Source organism: Halichoeres trimaculatus, unplaced genomic scaffold (genome assembly GCF_033239565.1).
Source record: "Halichoeres trimaculatus isolate MK-OKI-2021-1 unplaced genomic scaffold, fHalTri1.1 fHalTri1_scaffold_1, whole genome shotgun sequence".
Lineage (NCBI taxonomy): Eukaryota > Metazoa > Chordata > Actinopteri > Labriformes > Labridae > Halichoeres > Halichoeres trimaculatus.
The window spans coordinates 39378694-39398581 of NW_027437179.1; the positions used below are offsets into that span (position 1 = coordinate 39378694).

General features: G+C 38.6%; 1 protein-coding gene across 1 annotated transcript; it reads right to left on the reverse strand.

Annotated features, from left to right (window-relative positions):
• Positions 1–1991: 1991 nt before the first annotated feature.
• On the reverse strand, positions 1992–18616 carry cept1b (choline/ethanolamine phosphotransferase 1b). Its single transcript, XM_074677736.1, has 10 exons — positions 18419–18616; positions 15550–15842; positions 13913–14087; positions 12212–12359; positions 10416–10557; positions 7596–7680; positions 7195–7326; positions 5382–5540; positions 5139–5264; positions 1992–5040 (listed from the first exon to the last, which is right to left on the reverse strand). The coding sequence occupies exons 2-10, from the start codon at positions 15738–15740 to the stop codon at positions 4918–4920; spliced, it is 1281 nt and encodes a 426-aa protein (XP_074533837.1). The 5' UTR covers positions 15741–15842; positions 18419–18616; the 3' UTR covers positions 1992–4917.
• Between the last annotated feature and the right edge of the window lie 1272 nt (positions 18617–19888).

Here is a 19888-nt window from a genome sequence, read left to right on the forward strand (position 1 = left end):
TTTTAAAAAAGGCATTAAGAAAGTATGGTATTACTACCAAAAAAAAAAAAAAATGTATGAATGAATAAAACTAACTAAAGAAGCCATAAAAGTTCATGGTAAACCAAAATTTATTTCCTCCCTTTTTTGAGGTAAATATTACATTTATTTTTTTCTCCTGATGTCAACTTATTTTCGGATTTTCTTGAAATGACCAGACACATTTCTGTGATCAAAAAAATCAAGCTAGTATGTCCATTGTTATCATCAGCCAAAAGAAGACATGCTAAAGAGAAAGTAAAATGTATTTAATTATGACCATTTAAGGCTCCTGTAACCAACGAAAGGTTGGGAGAAAAGCAAACTAAAGAAGCTGATGCTAATTTACAAATTATGTAAAGCTAAAGCCACCAATATCAGCTGGCAACAGCTAGCCTAGCGCTCTGTAGCTAACAAATTATGCAGAGTCATTCTCGAAGTGAATGAAGACTTCACATTTCTATTTTGTGAATCCAAAAAAAAACAGTTAAGACAGCAACTTAAAATCAACAGAATATTTTTTGTTGAGCTGTTTGTTGACATAGCACCTAGCTAAAACCTTTGGAGGACCATTGTTTAAAGAGACTGTCTCTTCAAAACTATGTACAATTTTTTTTAAAGTCTGGCTGAGAAAAATACAGGCAATAAATAAACAACTAAAGGTCTTAGTAGGCTAAGCCCTATTTTCTAAAAATCCCAAATATTTAGGCCAAGCTAACTAGCTATTAGCTTCAGTGCTACATTCCATATCTTGATGGCACAAGTTTTTTCATCACTTCTGTGTTTTTCTTTGGTTTATTCTCAGTAAAACACAAATAGGTCAGTGTTTAATGTGGGAGTATGAAATTTATTTGCATTTGAAGTTGAAGGAGAATTTCGGGTGGTCTTGTTTACGTTGTTACGCTGTCTGTCCTACACACCTGTGATTTACCTGAGCTGGGCAGTCCGGCCAACAGAAGACAAACTTTTACATCAACATGAAACATTTCAACAACATGCTCATCTCTGTACAAAACAAAAGCAAACAGACGTGTTTAAGGCAAACTTTTACTAAGAACAGCCTGACATCAGTAACTAATGAGTTGTTAATATCTGGATTCACCTCCTGCTTTAATACAAACTGTACAGCAGAATGAAACACATGCAGAGAGGGGCTGAAAACACCAACAGACATGGATTACTCAGACATCTGCTGTGTTCAGTTAATGATAAATAATGAAATGTGACGTATAAACCAAAGAGTGTTGTTAACAGGAGTTATTCAAAGAGCAGATCGTAAACACCTTTATCATCAGTCAAAGAATGATCAGAGAAATGGAGTTGTTACAGAAACACCCAGAAAAAATCACTTTCCACTGGTTACAGGGTTAATCCATGTTGAACCAACCATGCAAATCATAATTAATCACAAGTAATTATGTTTTAAAAATTCCTCATAGAGCAACATTTTTTTTCCTGTCTGTGAAAAGTCACACCCTAATTATTCAATTTTTCAACTTTTTAAAGCCGTACATGTTCATCAGAAAATATAAGGAAAATACACGAAAAAGTGTTTTTTTTTGTTCCTAACAACTGGAAATTATGATAAATCAAAATAAAATATTCTCATATTTTGAAATACTTTTTTCCCCTTTTAAGCTGTAGGCTTTAACTTTGAAAAACAAAAACTGAAAAAAAAAATTCAAATGAAATGAGTTGGGAAGTTATTAATAAATTTGTACTTAGTTTTTTAAAATGTTCAATACATGTAAAGAAGTTAATCTGTTTGATTCTAATATTTGAAGCCTATTGCTCAAAAATTAAATACAAATTTTTTTTAAAAAAATCTGCACATTTGGATTTTTTATTTTAGTTACTTTACTAATTTTAAAGGGTTTTAACTGAAGGCTTTAATTGTGAAAATAAAAACAAAAAAAATGCGAAAAAAAATTAGAGAATACATTTTAATGAGTTTAGAAAATATTAAATTTTTACTTTTTTATAAATAAAACTTGGAAGTTATTGAGCTTTTTTTGAGATTTATTATACTTTTTTTTTCTCTGAAAGATTGAGATACTGACTTATTTCATCAACACTGGCCGTGTCCGTCCAGAAACACTTATTTATTGACAAATAAGTGCATATCAAAAAATCATATTTTAGTAAAGCTTCTATATATTTTTCATTAGTTATTTAGGAAATATAAATTCAATATTTTCTAAACTTGCATTAACTAAATGTTTTGCAATGTGTCAAAGTTTTGTTTTTATTCTGAATTGAATTAATTTAACCTACAGTTTACAAAAAAATTCCCAAAGTTTTTGAATATTTCATTCCAAGGTATTTCACTAAGTTTGAGTTATTACTTTAAACTTCCATCTATTAAAACTGAATCATGAGGTTTTGTTTTCAAAGTTTGAAAAATCTCTTCTTTATGACTTTTTTTTCCAGAAAAAACTAAATTGATCCATTTTTCTTCATTATGTTCTTGTTGAAATTCGTACTCATAATGGGATTTGACTTCTTCACTCAGAAAAGTTGAATATGATGCTTTTCTTTTAAATTATTACGTCTTTTATGAATTAGATTGAACTTTCAAACATTCGATCATTAAAGGATACTTTTTAGTTAGTTGCAGAGACACCCCTGACATAAATTAGTTTTTTTTTTCAGTCCACCAGCTGCTTTTAAATCACTTCTGTTCACAACAAAAACCAGCCTCAACCCGACGTCATCTGGTTAAAGAAAGACTCTGATGTATCTGACTCTAAATGTGGTTTAAACATAAAAACTGTCGCTGTTATGAACTATATCTGCAGTCTAGACATAAATAAGAGAGGCACGATATGAGAAAGTGAGAAATTTCAGTTCTCAGGTCGTCAGTCGTCCTGTAACAGCGTCAGAGGAGCAGAAACGTCAAATTAACAGGATTTATTTACGGTCAGTGACCACCTTAAGAGCTGCGACGTCATCTCCTACACATTCAGTCCGCGTGCGCCTGTGCTGCCTCAGCTGGCGTGTTTCAGAGGACGCGTGACGTCAACTTTAACATTTACGTGAAAGGAGGTGATGTGGTTGACATAGGAAAGGAATCGGTAAATAACCGTTGGGACTTTTTAAAGGTTTCATTGTCAACAAACCCCACAAGAAGACCAAAATAATCAAAAATTATTCTGCTAATACGTATTATCTTTGAGGTGTATTTAAGACTTCGGAGAAAAGCGCCGCAGGAAGAAGTTAGCGTCAGTCTGGATCCTTTGAAATATGGATTTTACGATGTAAATACGTCAACTTTACAATACTTAAACGATTTATTCAGCCACAAAATCTTCAAGAAAATCTTCAAGAAAAAGAAATTAAAAAATAACCAAAAATAAAAGTTGAAGCTTTTGTGAGGAGTTTTTAACTAGCTAGTACGTCCGACTGAGCTGAGCTGTTAAAGATAAAATAAGAGGTCAAAGTTACGTAAAATCACTTTGTCCACAGGGGGCGCCAAAGCTGTCACTGACAGAAATTTCCTCACGGGAGCTTCAATGTAATTGTCTATCTTTGAGTCGCTCTTCAGGAACTAAGTTTCAGGAAAATGTAAATCTTATAATAGATACAGCATTAGTCCTTTTAGTGAAAGAAGCTTAAAGTTTGTGTTGGTTTTGGCGCCCCCCTGTGGACAAAGTAATACCTCCCACCTCTTTGATCCTGTGTATTTCAAAGGATTAGGGCACAGGAAATGATTTTAGGACAGATTTTTAGCCTGCTTTGCTTCCCTGATAATCAGGATACAGACAGCAAAAATCTCCTCACAGGAGCTTTAACGTCACAGAAACTTAAATTTCAGTCATTGAAGCAAAAATCAGTTTTATTTCCAAGTTTCCAAGTTCTACGTGAGGCACGTTTTTTAAACTTTTCATGGGGTTTGTTGACAAATAAAAAAGTCACAGAATATTCGTCACAAGCAGAGATGAGACGAGAGACAAACGTGAGTTAACAGACTGGAGCTGAGTTATTTTAACGAACACATTCAGATTTTTTTTTTTTTTGTGGGATTTTCTTTCCTTGTGCGCGTTGTGACATATTTACAACAGAATAATAAAGTGTCGAAGAAAAACTGCTTTAAGCATCAATTTAAGAATAAAAATGTGAAAACGTCAAACGTGACAATAAATAAACCCGAATCCCATAATATTTAAAAACCACCCCCCAAAAACTTCCCGTGTTCAAAAAACAAACAATAAGAAAACAAAAAACCGCTCAGAGTGAGTAAATCGCAGCGTTTTTCGATGAGAACATTCAGATTCGTAAAGTTGGCGTCACGTTCCCTCCAGAATCACATCCGGCTGATGGATTTTGTGAAATGTGCAGGAGATAAAGTTTCTTTATAAAAATCATAAACATGAAGGAAAAACGGTTTATAAATGTGTGAAAGCAGGATTTTCTTTTTAAACGTATAGAGAAGCACAGACACCGTAACAGTTTTGGTATTTACAAAAGCAAAAAGGGAAAAAAGATTATGCAAATATTACAAAACGTATAATCATGAGAGCAAAGAGTTTGATTCATTTCCTATACATGTTCTTTGCACAGTAACATTTAAAACACACAAACGTTTCTCTCTGTGAACAGACCGAGTAGCACCTGTACTCCCCTGAAACACCTGCTGTGTGTGTGTGTGTGTGTGTGTGTGTGTGTGTGTTTTCTCGATAACGGGAAGAGGATGAAAAGAAACAATGACAGTAATACTCCAGTATCTTAGTATATATTATTTGTCCTCACATTCAGTTGGCAGAAGCACATACTTTTACACCACGTCTTTGTCGTCGCCTCCTGCGTCTCTACGTGGAAAACAGCGGGAGGAGAAGATGAGTGCGACTAACGGGGGGGGAGGGGAGGGGTAAAGAGTCAGTAGCGGCCGGCGGCGTGCCCTCAGTGAGGAGCTGGGCTGAGCACCGAACAAGGCTTGATTTTAAAAACGAAGATGTGAAGATGGCAGGCAATCTGGTTGCAAACACTGACACAGTAACGCACCAAGTCGAAGAAGGAAATGATCTGAAAGAGAAAGAGAAAGAAAATCAATCCTCAGAGGGAGAAAACACACAAAACAAGAAAAAAACAGAGCGAGGAGCTCGTATGATGTGTGCTCTTACCAACGCAATCCATAGCACCAGATACTCATCAATAAAACTATTGAAATACTGATCCAGGAACAGAAGTCCTGGGCCCAGGAAGGCTAAATCGTGGAGATGCATCTCACTTTTTGTCATATGAGCTACCTGTGGGAAAAAAAAGTGAGAATTAAAAACAGAACAAGGAGATTAAAAAACAGCAGAATACTCCTTTTACTGATTTTGTGCACATTACATTTGTTTACCAAAGGGAAGGTTACTTACGACTAATTTATTGGTGATTTTGGCCGAAACGAAGCCGAAGGCCAGGATATAAAGACACGGATGTTTCTCAAAGAGCTGGACAGCAGACTTCTTGTAAATCATCATGGCCAAAATAATAACTGAGCCAATATGTAAGACAGGAGAGAGGACGCTGGTTCCCTGAGGACACACACACACACACACACACACACACACGGACACACACACAGAGGGTTAATATGGTTGGTAATATCCTGCAGATCTGATCCAGCTCATAAACCAAAGCTGTGACATCATCATCAGTTGGTAAATCTCCATTGAAGTTAAGACACACTACATTGAGAGCAACAGGGACAGAAGGTTCCGGAATGCCGAGTTGAAGAATAGAATTCCATCATGCTTTGAAGTTTCTTAAAGAGACAGTAGCTAAAACAAAGTGTTTCAGCAGATTTAGATAATTAAAGTATTTTTTGAGCTATAAATCGTGTTAAGCTGCTTCAAAGCGATCAGACGATCAATATGAAGCCTAAAAGAAGCAGAATACTCCTCTTTAAAGCTCCTGTATAAACTTTTGTTGTGTTGATTTTGGCACCACCCTGTGGAGGCTTCTCTTTTTTTTCTTTATTTTATCCTGCGCTTGTAAATGAATGTTTGCTGAAGAATGTTTTCAGATACAAAATAATATCACTAAAGTTACAATTTTATTCACATAATTTATTTTGTTTTTCTCTAGGCGTCACTTTTATCGTCAAAACTTTCTTCTTTTATGAGCTTATTCTTGTAAATTGACAATATTATTATAATAAATTCATGACTTCTTTCTTATACAACTACATTTGTAAAATCAAGACATTAATCTTGTAGAATTACTGTTTATTTTTTCTTGTAAAACTGACTTTTTTCCACACCCAACAATCTTGGTTAGATTACAGTTATCGCTTTAAGATTTGAAATATGTTTTTAAATTAACAACCTCCTTCACAGACACCTATCTTTGAAATATAATGACTTAAACCTTGTTAATTCACAACTTTTGTTTTAAAAATGTAGTCTTTTTTCTCACCTTACTTACATGGAAGATTACAACTTCAACCTTATAAATTTAGACAATTTTTCTAAAAAATGACAAGACTTTATTTTTCTGTAAAATTACACCTTTAAACTTGCAAATTTATGACTTTCTGTTATGTCTGTCTTTATAAAATAACATTTTTTAAATCTTATATTTCAGAAAATTAGCGACTGTCTTCCACAACTGTCTTTGTAAATTTGCAACTTTAATCTAGTTAAATAATAACTATATTTGTAAAATTAAAGCTTTGACCTTTTAAATTTACAAAATTATTCTGGTACAGTAATGACTTGTTTGTCTCACCATACTTTCTTTGTAAAATTCTGACTTTTGCCTTACAAATTTTTCTGCTGGTCTGTTAAATTAATATATTTGTATATTTAATGTTTGTAAAAAAAAAACTTTATCAAGTATAACCTCATTATTCATTCATTTTTTATTCTTTTACATTTTGATTTTTTTTAACAATCTTTGTGACTGTTAATTTAAAATTTTTACTCCTGAAATCTATCTTTTTATTTTCTCTTTTTATTCATTAATTTATTTTTTATTAGACCTTTATCCTCTGCCATAAGCTAAAACAAACACTCTTCCTTCATTTTCTGCTTATTTATCTCCAGTCAATGTTTATTCTTTTAGGGCATCTCTGCATGTTTCCTTCATCTTCTAAAACTAAATCCACTCTGATTTCTTGAGCTCAATGAAAAAGGTGTTTTATGACCTCATATATATCTGAACCAGTGCAGAACTTTCCAGACTTACTGCTATTGTGGATCCGTTTTTGCCCACGCCTCCTGTAAAAATAACTCTGAAGTAATTGGTGCAGGAGAAGATGGCTCCTAAAAAAGTGCAGACGGCTGGAATCATTTTCATCTGGACATTTAGGATGGGAATCTGGAAACAAAGACATTCAGACGCTGAAGTTATCGGATGTTAACTGACGTGGGTACGAGCTGATCTCAGAGAAGTTAGTGAGGACATTCAGCTCTAAATCCACAATAAAAGCTTCATGACTTCTGCTAGACAACGATCACAGTGACGATCTTTGTAATTTTGCTGACAATTACCATAAACAAGATGCTTTTAAAACCAACATTATATAATTATGACACAAACGTTCAAATTAAGGTCAATCTGAAGGAATTAAAACCAATCACAATTACCAGTGACTGCCAAAAAGCTGATCCTCCCACGGCGGCCAGCAAATACATGATTATAATGAAGATTTGCACCTCAGTCACATCAATGCTGAGTGGGAGGAGAAAGCAGAGTTGACAGTGAGGATTAGTGACGTCTACCAGCACACACTCATCCTGCAGCCTTCTTCCACAACAAACACACACACACACACACATTGCTGAGGAGACGCTGATGTTTTCTCTCCTGCAGGTTTAATCACCGTGCAGAATTAAAAAAAATCAAGGATCTGAATTAGAGATGCCGTCAGTAACATGTGCTGTACGTCTTTGACACGAGAGCTGATTCATCGCTCCACTTTTTACACAAGATTTTTCTTTTTGTTGCTGAGAGATCAAAGAAAAATGATATGAAGCATTAAATATGGGCTTAGCAGATTTATGCTGTTCTAGTTTTAAAACAGTCTATATGCTAAGCTAGGCTAATCGAGTCAAAACCACAGACTATAGGTAAGAAGTAGATGTAGCCTCTGTAACCCAGGATCTGGCCACCAAGGCCTCCGCCCCCTTTGACCAACGACCCCTATGGCTCCCCCTGCACTTAGGGAGGGGGGGTCCACACGAGGACAGACCCATGTCCCCCATTTGGGCTAGTCACTGGTCTTAGCCTGGATAAGCAGTGAAAGTTGAGAGGAGATGAGAAGTAGCCTTTTCATCCAAGAACGCAAAAGTGCTCTGAGCTTGCATTCACACAACTGACCAGCAGGGGGCGACACTATTTGGACAAAAATAAGTCTGGTTGGCACTAGCTCTTCACCAAATCCCCACGAAATCTCCACAAGAACTTCAAGAGATTGCCATGAAATCTCCACAAGAACTTCAAGAGATCGCCATGAAATCTTCACAAGATCAACACAATTTTTCCATGAGTTTGACATGAGATCTTTACATGACCGTCACAAGATCTTCATGTCACTGCCACAATATCTCCAGGAGATCTCCACAAGATCTTTAAGAGATCGCCAAGAGATCTCCATGAGATGTTTAAAAGATCTCCACAAGATGTTTATGAGGCCACCCCAAGATCTCCACAAAATGTTCTAGAGATCCCCGCAAGATCTTCACAAGATCTTCACAAGATCTTCACAAGATCAACACAAGGTACCTATAAGTTCACCATAAGATCTTCATATGACAGCCACAAGATCTTCATGAGACTGCCACAAAATCTCCACAAGATCTTCAAGAGATCTTCACAAGATCTCCACATAATCTCCAAGAGATCGCAATGAGATTTCCTCGAGTTCTTCAAAAGATCTCCACAAGATCTTCATGAGGCCGCCATAAGATCTCAAAAAGATATTCAAGAGATCCCCACAAGATCTCCACAAAACCTTAATAAGATCCCCACGAGATCTCCACAGGATCTTTACGAGATCGTCACAAGATCTCCATAAGAACTTCACGAGAGCATTTCAACCTGCCTTATGAGATTTCCATTAGTTTGCCATGAGATCTTCATGAGATCTACACAAGATCTTCACCAGATATACACCAGATCTTCACCAGATCTACACCAGATCTTCATGAGGCAGGTTGAAATGATGAGGTCATTACATAAGGATCGTTCATTACATGTTGGTGGGGTGGACCTCAAACACCAAGGGCTGGCAAAAAACTCTGCCCTTAACATTCCTCTAAAGGGCAGGCCAATCAGAGAGAAGTGGGCTTGTGGAGCAGGAGCCTTAAAGAAACAGCAGCTTCAAATGAAGCGTTGAATAAGAGTTCATTAAAACACCAAAGAGAGAAAAAAGTTCTTTTTTTTAGCCGTAAATAATTAAAAGCTACTATGGGGCACCAGAATGAGAATATGAGGCCTTAAAAAAGCAAAACACCCCCTCTTTAATGTCTCAATGTTACAGCTGAGTGTTCGGGCCACCATACAGAATGAAAAAGTTAGATTTCAAGATCAAAGTTGCAAATTTATGAAAAGGAAAAAGACCATTTTTTTATTAAGAATTCATTCAGTGGTTAACCTGTCTCTTATTTTGAAAGGCCCTCCTCTAACATGAGGAATGGGAAGCATCATGGACATTATACTTAATTCTTCTTTAACGTCATTGTCCTCTTTAGATTTGATAAAGGGATTAAAGATGTTGGACTCAGTTCCTGTGCCTCAGTCTTAGAAAGAAAATGTTAAAGCATTTCGACGAGGGGAAGATGTACAGAAGAAATTTTAAATCGAAGTTTTTATAGCTTAAGGTTTTGTTTTTAGGTCAGTTTGTGTTCGGTGACACTGACATGAGTCTAAGATTTTTAATTTGTTAAGAGTTTTTTCATCAATTAGTCTGATTTAACTGAGCACTCATACTTTACTGACGGCATCTCCAGCAGTAGGAGCTGATTTATTATTTAACGTCCTGTTGGTTGTTGTGGAAGGAGGCAGCAGCGAGCCATGCAGCATCAGCAGCAGCACCAGCGCAGCATCAGGAGGTTTACCATCATGTTCCACAGACAGGGACCCACAGCGGCTGTGAGCATCTGTAATCCTGCTAGACAGATCTGCACCTCTGTTATGTCAAATCTACACACAGAATACATCCACGTTTACTGCGGCTCAGACACCTGGAAGGATCCCACACAGTGACCCAAACTAACAGAAATCCACAAATCCAGTGACTCATCAACACATTTCACATGTTTTGAGAATAACTCGATGAATATCTGAACAGTTTTGTAGATTCTGAAGCTGTGACAGCAGAAAAAACACCAAAGTGTTGCCCTCAGAGGAGATTTTCTGGCTTTCAAAACAAAAAAATCAACACCCAGTAGTTTTTGTTGACTCACATGCCGAAGCGCAGCGTTCCTGACACGTATGTCTGCCAGTGGGCGCAGTAGAACATGAACATCCCGGCGAAGCAGCAGAAAAACATCCAGTCTGGGTTGGTTCCCATCTGAACAGCTATACTGGTTCCCAGCACCACAAACACTGCAGAGACAAACCCACAGACACAGACCAGTTAGAGCAGCTGCAGGATTCGTCCACACATTCACAGTTATTTAAAAAAAAATGTTGTTTGTTTGGCCACACCAGAATGCTGAAACAGACTTAAGTGTCCATATAAGCATGAGTGGGCCAGTAGGGGGCGATAGTGTGTTACACATCTGTAAAGTCAAACAAGCCAGTTGTAGCTGGAAGCAGCAATCTGTAAACTACATGAAAATCAAAATTCTTAAGTGTGATTTATTGAATCTTTTGTATAATGACAGAGATCTGCGTGTTTTGAAAACATGCACTGAAACCTAACAGTAGAAAGAGGAGGTAGACCTGTAGTCTGCCACCTTAGCACCTGCAAGTAAACAACTATCAACTAGGGATGGGAATTTCGACTAATTTCCTAGCCGACTAGTCTCAAATTTTATTTGCGACTAGTCGACTAGTCTATAAGCAAGAAAACTTGCAATTTAATACACATATTAAGTTAAAAGTTTTAAATGCAAATGTGTATTTAGGAGCTATTTTAGCCGAAACATTCAGGACAAACTGTTAATTTAAATTTTATTGATGTAACAACTGACTGAATTAAGTTGAACAAATTAAAGAGAAATCCACTTCTGATGTGTTTGCCAATGCAATGCATGGCATTTATTATGAATTATGTTTCAGTATGAAACTTGGATGCAGCAGCATGACAATTCCAAACATACAACATAGTAGCCTAGAATAGAATTTCCCTTAAAACCCTGGCACTTAAAGTGATATTCCGGATGGAACAAGTTGGGTCCTATTACAAGGTTTAGGGCAAAAATTACCCCTACAGCAGTGATTTTGTGCAGCAGAAGCCCAGGGCGCTTGCACCAAACACCCCCTCCCTGCTCCTCTGCCGGTTTCTGCTACCTCCGCAGATAGCCATGTAGCCACAGCTGGCTACGAGGCGCTCGCCGCTTAGTGTATCAGTCCGCGCGCGCGGCGTGCCAGATATAAACAAACGCAGGTAGTCTGCCAGGACGAAGAGACACGATGAGAACGAGAGCCTTATTTAGCGGTGTTTTTGTGTGACCGAGCCCGGTCTCACCATCTTCGCCCTGCAAGTCAACATCGAGTTGTCTACTATGAATGTGATTTCTCATCGCTCTGGTAGAGTGGTTATAAGCGAGTGTCTGCTTACACAGCCGACAGGCGACCTTGTTGTCATCTGCTGCGTCGAAATACTGCCAAACTGTGCTGATTTTCTTGCGTGGTAGCCCCACTTCACCTTTCCAAACTTTCTTCCCCAAACTTTGATGCCCTGCCCCCTACGTGACGGGGGGGGGGGGGGGGGGGGGGAGCAGTTCTCTCCCTGTCTGCTCCCTCTTTATACAAAGCAGCCGAGGCAGAAGCGTGCAGCGATTAACCGACTAGTAAAATACTAAACGTTTAATAAATGTGTAGGCGGTTAAACGATTAAACGACTAGTTGCGCACATCCCTACTATCAACAATCTATCTGCTGTCCTATGCTCTCTAAATAAAGGAATAAAAGCTAAAAGGTATAACTTATTTCTATAAATATCTATTGAAAAGTCTGTTTATGCCAAAAACCTGTTCATTATTTTTAAGTGTCAACAAAATGTATCTTCAGATTCTCAGAGGAAAACACTGACCAGTGGAGAGGGAGTCACAGCCATGGTCAAACAGCTCCCCCAGTGGAGAGCTGCTGTTGGTGCGTCTCGCCTGCTTCCCGTCGATGGCGTCCAAAGACTGGTAGATAAACAGACCCACTGCACACAGCAGGTACGCCCAGAGAGGAGCCTTATAAACACAACACATGAGGGAGGTTAACTCAGCGCCTGAATACAAATATAAAACACAGAAGAAGCTGTGTTCAAAGTAACAAGTGCTGGTTCATTTAATAAAAAGCATCCTTGTTTTAACATGCACAGTGCTGCGCTGCTCTCACTCTCTGGTTTATTTCATGAACAAATAAATCTTTTAAATATCTCATTTTTAATTAACTACATTTTTTAAAATCTAGACTGGTTAATTAAAGGTTAAATAAATCTAGGACTCTGCTCCACAGAGACCTCCAATTCTACAATGTTCAGAGTTATTGAACTGTAAAAAATAACTGTAGAAAACCCTTTAAAACTGTAGAATGTCCATAAGATTCCTAGAATTCTGGAACACACCTCTGAGGTATGGAACTCTAGAATTTCCCCTGGAGTTATTGAATTCTGGAACATCCATCAGCGTTATATATTTCTAGAATGTTCCTTAAAGGTAAGGAGTTCTAGAATGTCCCTCAGAGTTAAAGAATTCTAGAATTTCCATCAGAGTTCCAGAACTGTAATATTTCCTTTAGAGTTATAGAATTCTAGAATGTCTCTTAAAATTCTGCAGTTCTAGAATATCTCTTTGAGGTGTGCAATTCTAGAATGTCCATTAGATGTGTAGGGTTCTAGAATGTCCCTCAAAGTTACAGTATTCTAGAAAGCCTCTTAGACATTTATGATTCTAGAATGTCCCTCACATTTCTAGATTTCTAGATTCTCCCTTAGAGGTAGGAAATTATTGAATTGAACTGTGTTCACCTTGTGCACAAGGGGTGTGGGTTGGTGGGTTAGAGGTGGAGGGTTGTGCACAGATTATTTTTGCTTTGTTTTATTTTGTTTTGATTTGTCAAGCACTTTGTGTTGCCACTGTTAGGCATGAAAAGTGCTATATAAATAAAGTTTGATTGATTGATGGATTGATTGAATGTCTCTCCGAGTTACAGCGTGGTAGTTATAGAAGGTCCCTCAGTGTTTTTGGGATTCTAGAATGTTCTTTAGAATTCTTGAATCTTAAGAAGTTCACACAGAAATCTGACTTGAAAATTAGAGCTAAAAGAATCTGGAATAGAAAAAAATAATCTTCAAAAAAATCCTCAAAATCCTCTCAAGTATAAACATGAGTTCTTCCAAACACAAAAATGTGATAAAATCTTATTGAAATCAATATTTCTACAAAGATTTTTACATATCATTTTTTTTTATTTGATTTAATATTGATCTATTTGGTGTTGTACTTCTATTTATATTTTCTGTTTTGAAGAAAACATTGTTGCAGTCAAAAAAACACACCAGCATGAGCTGTTAAGTCTCTGCAATAGGAATGATTCCTATTCTTATTACCCATCATCAGCCTGATCTTTAAAATGAATACTATTATGCTTTTTATTTTTTTTTACTTTTCAGAGAAAATAACTGGAGGTAAACAAAAGAGAAATACATGACGTGAAGTAGTGCAAAAAGACAGAACACATGTTCTCTGTTTGATTTGTTTCTACATGAGGTCAGTGTGTATATCAAGTGTTTAAGAGTCACCTGTTCAGTGGCGGTGGGGCAGTAGTACACGAGCACGAGGGTGGTGAAGACGTTGGTGGCGAGGCCGATGATGGTGATGAGGTTTGGTGCGATCCAGGCGGGGACTCGTCCCACCAACCACTCCCAGTAACGCTGCATCAGAGGCTCCAGCAGGGAGCGCCCAGCACTGCTGTACCTGAGAGACAGAAAATCCACATTAATGACACAACTTCAGACATATCACCCAGTTTAAGCTGTTTCCATATGAATGCTGTGGACCTTCATTCTTTCACACTCTGAAGTGAGACCTCACAGATGTGAACCAGTCGGTCCTGTTGATCTGGAAGACTAAGTGAGCAGAGGAAGGGTTGAGATGCTGCCTCTGTGTATTTGTCAGGCTTGTGTTTGAGTTAGATAAAAATAAATCCCTGCTTTTTTTCTCCTTTCTTGGGGAGCAGTAAGTCATATGAGCCGAGAAGTAATGTTCTCCTTAAGGCGCTCAGCTCACATGCTACCAGCTCACATTAGCTCAGTGCAGCAGAGCAGAGTCAGAACACGTCTTCAGACATGACGAGGTTTCAGAAAAGAAATACAGTTTATCTTTTTGACTGAATCAATTCACATCAAAGTTTATTTGACCTCCTCCTGTTGACAGTGTGGCTAAAATGTTAGTTTCTGATAACATCTGTTCACATGGAGGAAAAATTTACAAGACTTTCAGTTTTTTTGGAGACTGATGCAAAGGAACTGAAAATCTATGTTTCAGACAAATGAAGTCAAATGATGACATATAAGACCAGCAGAGTGAATAGTCCATTCATGGGTTGATGGATGAATGGATGGAGGATTATCAGATAAAAAACAGATAGAGGGAAGAGTGGATGATGATAGGTTAGACTGAAAAATGGATAAATGGATGGATGGATGCCAGGTGGATGGAAGGATTGAGAGAAGATAGGTGGGAAGGTTGGATGAAACACAGGAAGGATGGATAAAGGGATGGATTGAAGGATGGATGAAGGAAAGATGGAGCACTGGTGGATAGATTTAAGGAAGGATGGAGGAAAAAAGGATAGCTGTAAGGAAGGATCAATGAAGGATGGATGGAAGATGGCTGGAAGGATGAATAGATGGAGTAAGAAAGGAAGAAGGATGGAAAGAAAACAATAAGGAAGGTTGGTGGATATAAGAAAGGATGGATGAAGGATGGGACATGGTAGATAGATGGAAGAATTGAGGAATGAAGGATGAATGGATGTTGGATGGAAGAAAGTTGGAAAGATGGAAGGACTGAACATCAAAATGTTAAAACAGGAGAGCGTCATCTCTTTGAGAGTGTCGCTCTTAAATCTGAACGAGCTGAAACCAGTCTGTAAAAAAGCTCCTCCCTCAAACTGAGCGAACCACCAATCAAAGTAGAAAATCTCTCCGACATATCAACAGCTTCTCTGAAAAAGTTTGATTATGTCACAAAGTTCCTCTTTATGCTGGAAAACCACAAATGAGAGTTTCTGATCAGCTCCCTGATCATCCATGTCAGAGTGTTTAACCTCCAGGCATGACTTTATGTGCCCCCTAAACTTCTCACAGCTGAACCACCAGAGCTGGGAACAGGACTTTAAGTGAATCATGTCTACGGTGGATCAGGACTCTGTTACCTGTGCTCCTCCAGCCTCTTGAGCTGGTGTCGGGACAGGGGGGGCGAAGGCAGCTCGATCAGCCTGCGCAGCACTCCGGGGGCCAGCCAGCAGGCCGCCTCCATGCCCATGCCCTGCCCGGGGTCCTTGTCCCGGCCAAGGCTTCGGCGAGAACGCAGGCCCCCCCCTTGCTGCTGCCCCGTCGCGCTCATGGAGCCCTGCTGCCTGGTGGTCTGGTCCCCGATGGGTCTGGCTCTGGCTCTGCCACTGTCCTGCCGGAGGGGCTAAAGATCCACAATGGGGCTTGGGGACACCTGGGAAAGAAAGACAGGAACAGGTAACTAGTACTGACCAATCACAGAGCCCGCGGTTGACATGGGACCAAGTGGGGCTACCATTAGCAGAGCTAGCATCAGCTGCCTTGAGTCTGCTATGATCTACTTTGTTTACATTTATGTTTGTGACTCATTATGACAAACTGTTTTTATTTTTTTCATTTTTATTTTCACTTTTTAAGGCTTTTAAAGTGATACTTTGGGATGGAACAAGTTGGGTCCTATCACAAGGTTTAGGGCAGAAATTACCCCTACAGCAGTGTTTTTGTGCAGCAGAAGCCCAGAGCGCTCGCACCAAACACCCCCTCCCTGCTCCTCTGCCAGTTTCCTCTGCACTCAGACGGGGCCATTTTTTACTTGACCAAAAACACAAATAAACAGACTCCCACCAAAAAAATCTGATATCAGTCTGCATTCAGCCTTTATTTAGAGAATTTTCAGCACGTTACTTTCACAAAAAAACACCTCTAAATAAGGCTCTAGTTCTCATTGTGTCGTAAAACGGCGCTACCTCCGCTGCAGAGCCACAGCTGGCTACGAGACGCTCGCCGCTTAGTGTATCAGTCCGCGCGCGGCGTGCCAGATATAAACAAAGGCAGGTAGTCTGCCAGGACCAAGAGACACGATGAGAACTAGAGCCTTATTTAGCGGTGTTTTTGTGTGAAAGCAACGCGCTGAAAATTCTCTAAATAAAGCGTGAATGCAGACTGGCAGACAACCTGCATTTGTTCATATCTGGCACGCCGCGCACGAACTGATACACTAAGCGGCGAAATAACACAGTCTTATATTTATTTTCATATTAGCTGCTAGATAAAAGAATGATGCCGATATGCCCCCAAAATGCTAAATATTGCCACTGATAATCAGCCCATTCTATCCCTAATTATAACCCTTGCATCAGTGCCATCCTGGAAGGTAGAAATGGATTACAACGAAGAAATTCTAAAAGGAACATTCACCTCAAAATTTCTACCACATGGTTTTCTCAACAAGCCAAACCAAATCCCTCTTCTATGTTCCCTCCTTCACTTAGTTTTCTATTTATCAGTGCATCTTAGCCCCTCCCAGCTGTTTAGCAGAGCTAAAGCTCACAAGTTATACCCAGATATCCTTTGTCAACTAAAATCTAATTATTGTAACGGTGAGACGCAGATGGTACGCTGCCACTGACTCTTGTGTGCCTGTGACCTTCTTGGATAAAGTACATTCAAAACACACCAGTATGACAGTACATGAAAATTAAACCAGAAAACCAATCTACCGTGGAGCACTAACTCAGTGAGATACAACCTGCTGGAAAAGTTTGCTACAGAGACACATGGACCACTCTACAAGCGATGAACTTTCTACAGCAATATGTCTCCAGCCTGCAGGCTCTTAAATCTTGTGGAGAATGAGGTTCTTAAAATAACCCTCATTGCATTACAGTCAATGAATTGAGCCATAACAGTGGCCAAGATCCTCCAATTTCCAGTTAAGACACTGATAACAATTGCTTTACATTGATAGTAACAACAAAAGAAGACTAACAACACACAAACAAATAAACAAAAAAAGAAACACAGCATCAACATCAACCTTCAAAGGTAGGAAAGTCGTGGGTGACATGCATTGTCACTTCAGGGCCACCGTCATCAATATCTTATTTATACGTGTACAGTTTTTCTCTCTTGGGTGTGCTTTACTTTCTGTTAAAGTAGATTCTGCTCCAAGAAAAGAGAAGTTATGTAACTTAAGTGTTTTGCATCCATTAACATGACACTTATATTGAAAAATAAAAACTGTGCTGCTTCCTGTCTTAGCTAAGAGACTAAATGTGACTCTCTATCCTCAACACCTCACTGCCTGAGTTAACACAGATAAATAGAACAAATAATAAAGCAAAGAGAGGAAGATCAATCTGACCTCTTGTTGGGAAGATGCTTGACTCATCAGTTAATATTCAAAACAAATCAAACATCAGCCAGCTCCGACCTGTGGACGCCTCAGGCACCAGTATGGTCATAAACTGCCCTGACCTGTCAGGTGTTTGCAGGATTCATTACATGAGGAGGGAACTGCCACCAAAGCAAACTGTCAACATGACATGTTTCCCTCTGAATACCAAACATAGCTGCAGACAGAGCTACAGGGTTTAATCAGTTAGCTCACAGCTCCGTGCAGAGTAAACTGAGTGTGAACGATCCTCTTCGTGTTAAAGGGTCTCTTGTGACTGCCAGCAACACATGCGCTGCTGACAAACAAACAAACAAACAACCTGCTTCAACGCTCATTAGCTCTGCTGCTAACTAACTGGTGAAGACTAGCATTAGCTGCGCTGTAACGTCCGCTCAGAAAACAGCTACGGAAGACGTGTGTCAGTTAAATAATTTAACTTAAAAACATTTATGTTAACGAAAATTCTCATATCAATACATATCTCACTCATTAAAGCACTGCCTTTACATAATATTGATAAAATCAGACTGTATAAGTGACACGTCCTGTTAAAACAGCAGCTAACTGATGTTAGCCCCACAGGCTAATTCAGGGCTAGCAGCTAACAGACTGACCTGACCGATTAAAGGACGACAGCCGCGGACACAGAGGGGCGGTGAGGGCGCTGGAGGCCGGTGGACGAGACCTCTCTGTCGGTGTGTAATGTCAGGATACCCCCTCACGGTTCAAACACCGGAGCGACGTTTGGTGCTGTCTGTGGATCCCCCACGACCGGTGTCACGGCGGCTGTCACAGCGAGCTAGTTCACGTTAGCCGACGCGGAAATCTCGCGTTGCTGTCACTTTACTGTCAAATGTTCTGCTGCCCTGAGTTTGATCTCGCAGGCAGGCAGGAAAGTATTTACCTTCTCATTTTAGTTTTTAGGCATTTTTTACACACACAAAAATAAATGAAAATAAATAAATAAATAAATAAATAATATTATATTATTATAAAAAATATGTTATATAAATATATTAGGTCTCACTTTTACAATTCGCCTAATACTCTGAATCTAATCATCCCTACAGCCACAAACAAATTTCAAATAAATACACTGCCTTGCTACTTTGCATCCTTGGAAAAGTTGTTTTGAACAAAGAAAAGTAGCATTAAAAAGAAGATCTGCTCTCCAAAACAAATGCACACCTTGGCAAGAGTCACATCTTTAAGACTAGGCTGATGGTACTTATGGTAAAAAAGAGTCTATACTTTTTAAATACCCTCCATAGTGCCTTTAAGTTTGTAATGAAGATGCCTCTTGAAGACACAGGAATGCAAAGACCACCTGCAACAATATTAGAAAGACACACCTTTTGTCCACAGGGGGCGCCAGAATTGACAAAAAGAAAAAGTTACTCACAGTAGCTTTAAAGACATAATCTCTAATTACATATTAATCAATACAGAGTTCTTATTTTCCTGGTCTGATACAGGTTGTAATCATGCTGAGATCATGCTTTCAAATTTCATGTTGTTTCAGCTGTTACAACTGGTGAAAAAAACACAGAGACACTGTTTTCAAGCATACACAGTATGTACATCTCTCTGCTGAAGACTTTAGAACTTGTACTTAAACTTGAATGCTATTTGTCCTGTTTCACCAGATTTTTGTCTCACCCTCCTCCAGGCAAAAAGTTAGTTTACATTTGGACGTGACTGACTTGAGCCCACCTAATTCCTAGAGTACAGCTTTGTGTATACAAAAAATGTCAGGATGTTGACTACTTTGGCTGGAATTTTACAGCGTGAGACGTCAGCTCATACCTTTTTGTACTTAACTGCTTTAAAATGATTTGTTATTCTTCTTACAACAAAATAGCAGAATTCACCATTTACTGTATGTTTTATATGTGTGGCTGAAGATAAATTGAAATAAATAAAAAGTTATAAAAGCAACAAACGTTTATATAATATGATTTAATACCACATAGGGCAAGGCAAGTGTGCTAGCAAAGCCAGCAGAAATCAATGTTCAATTATGTCATATAGTAAAGAAGTTTTACTGCAGCAAGAGCAACCTAACATTAGTATGCACACTGCAA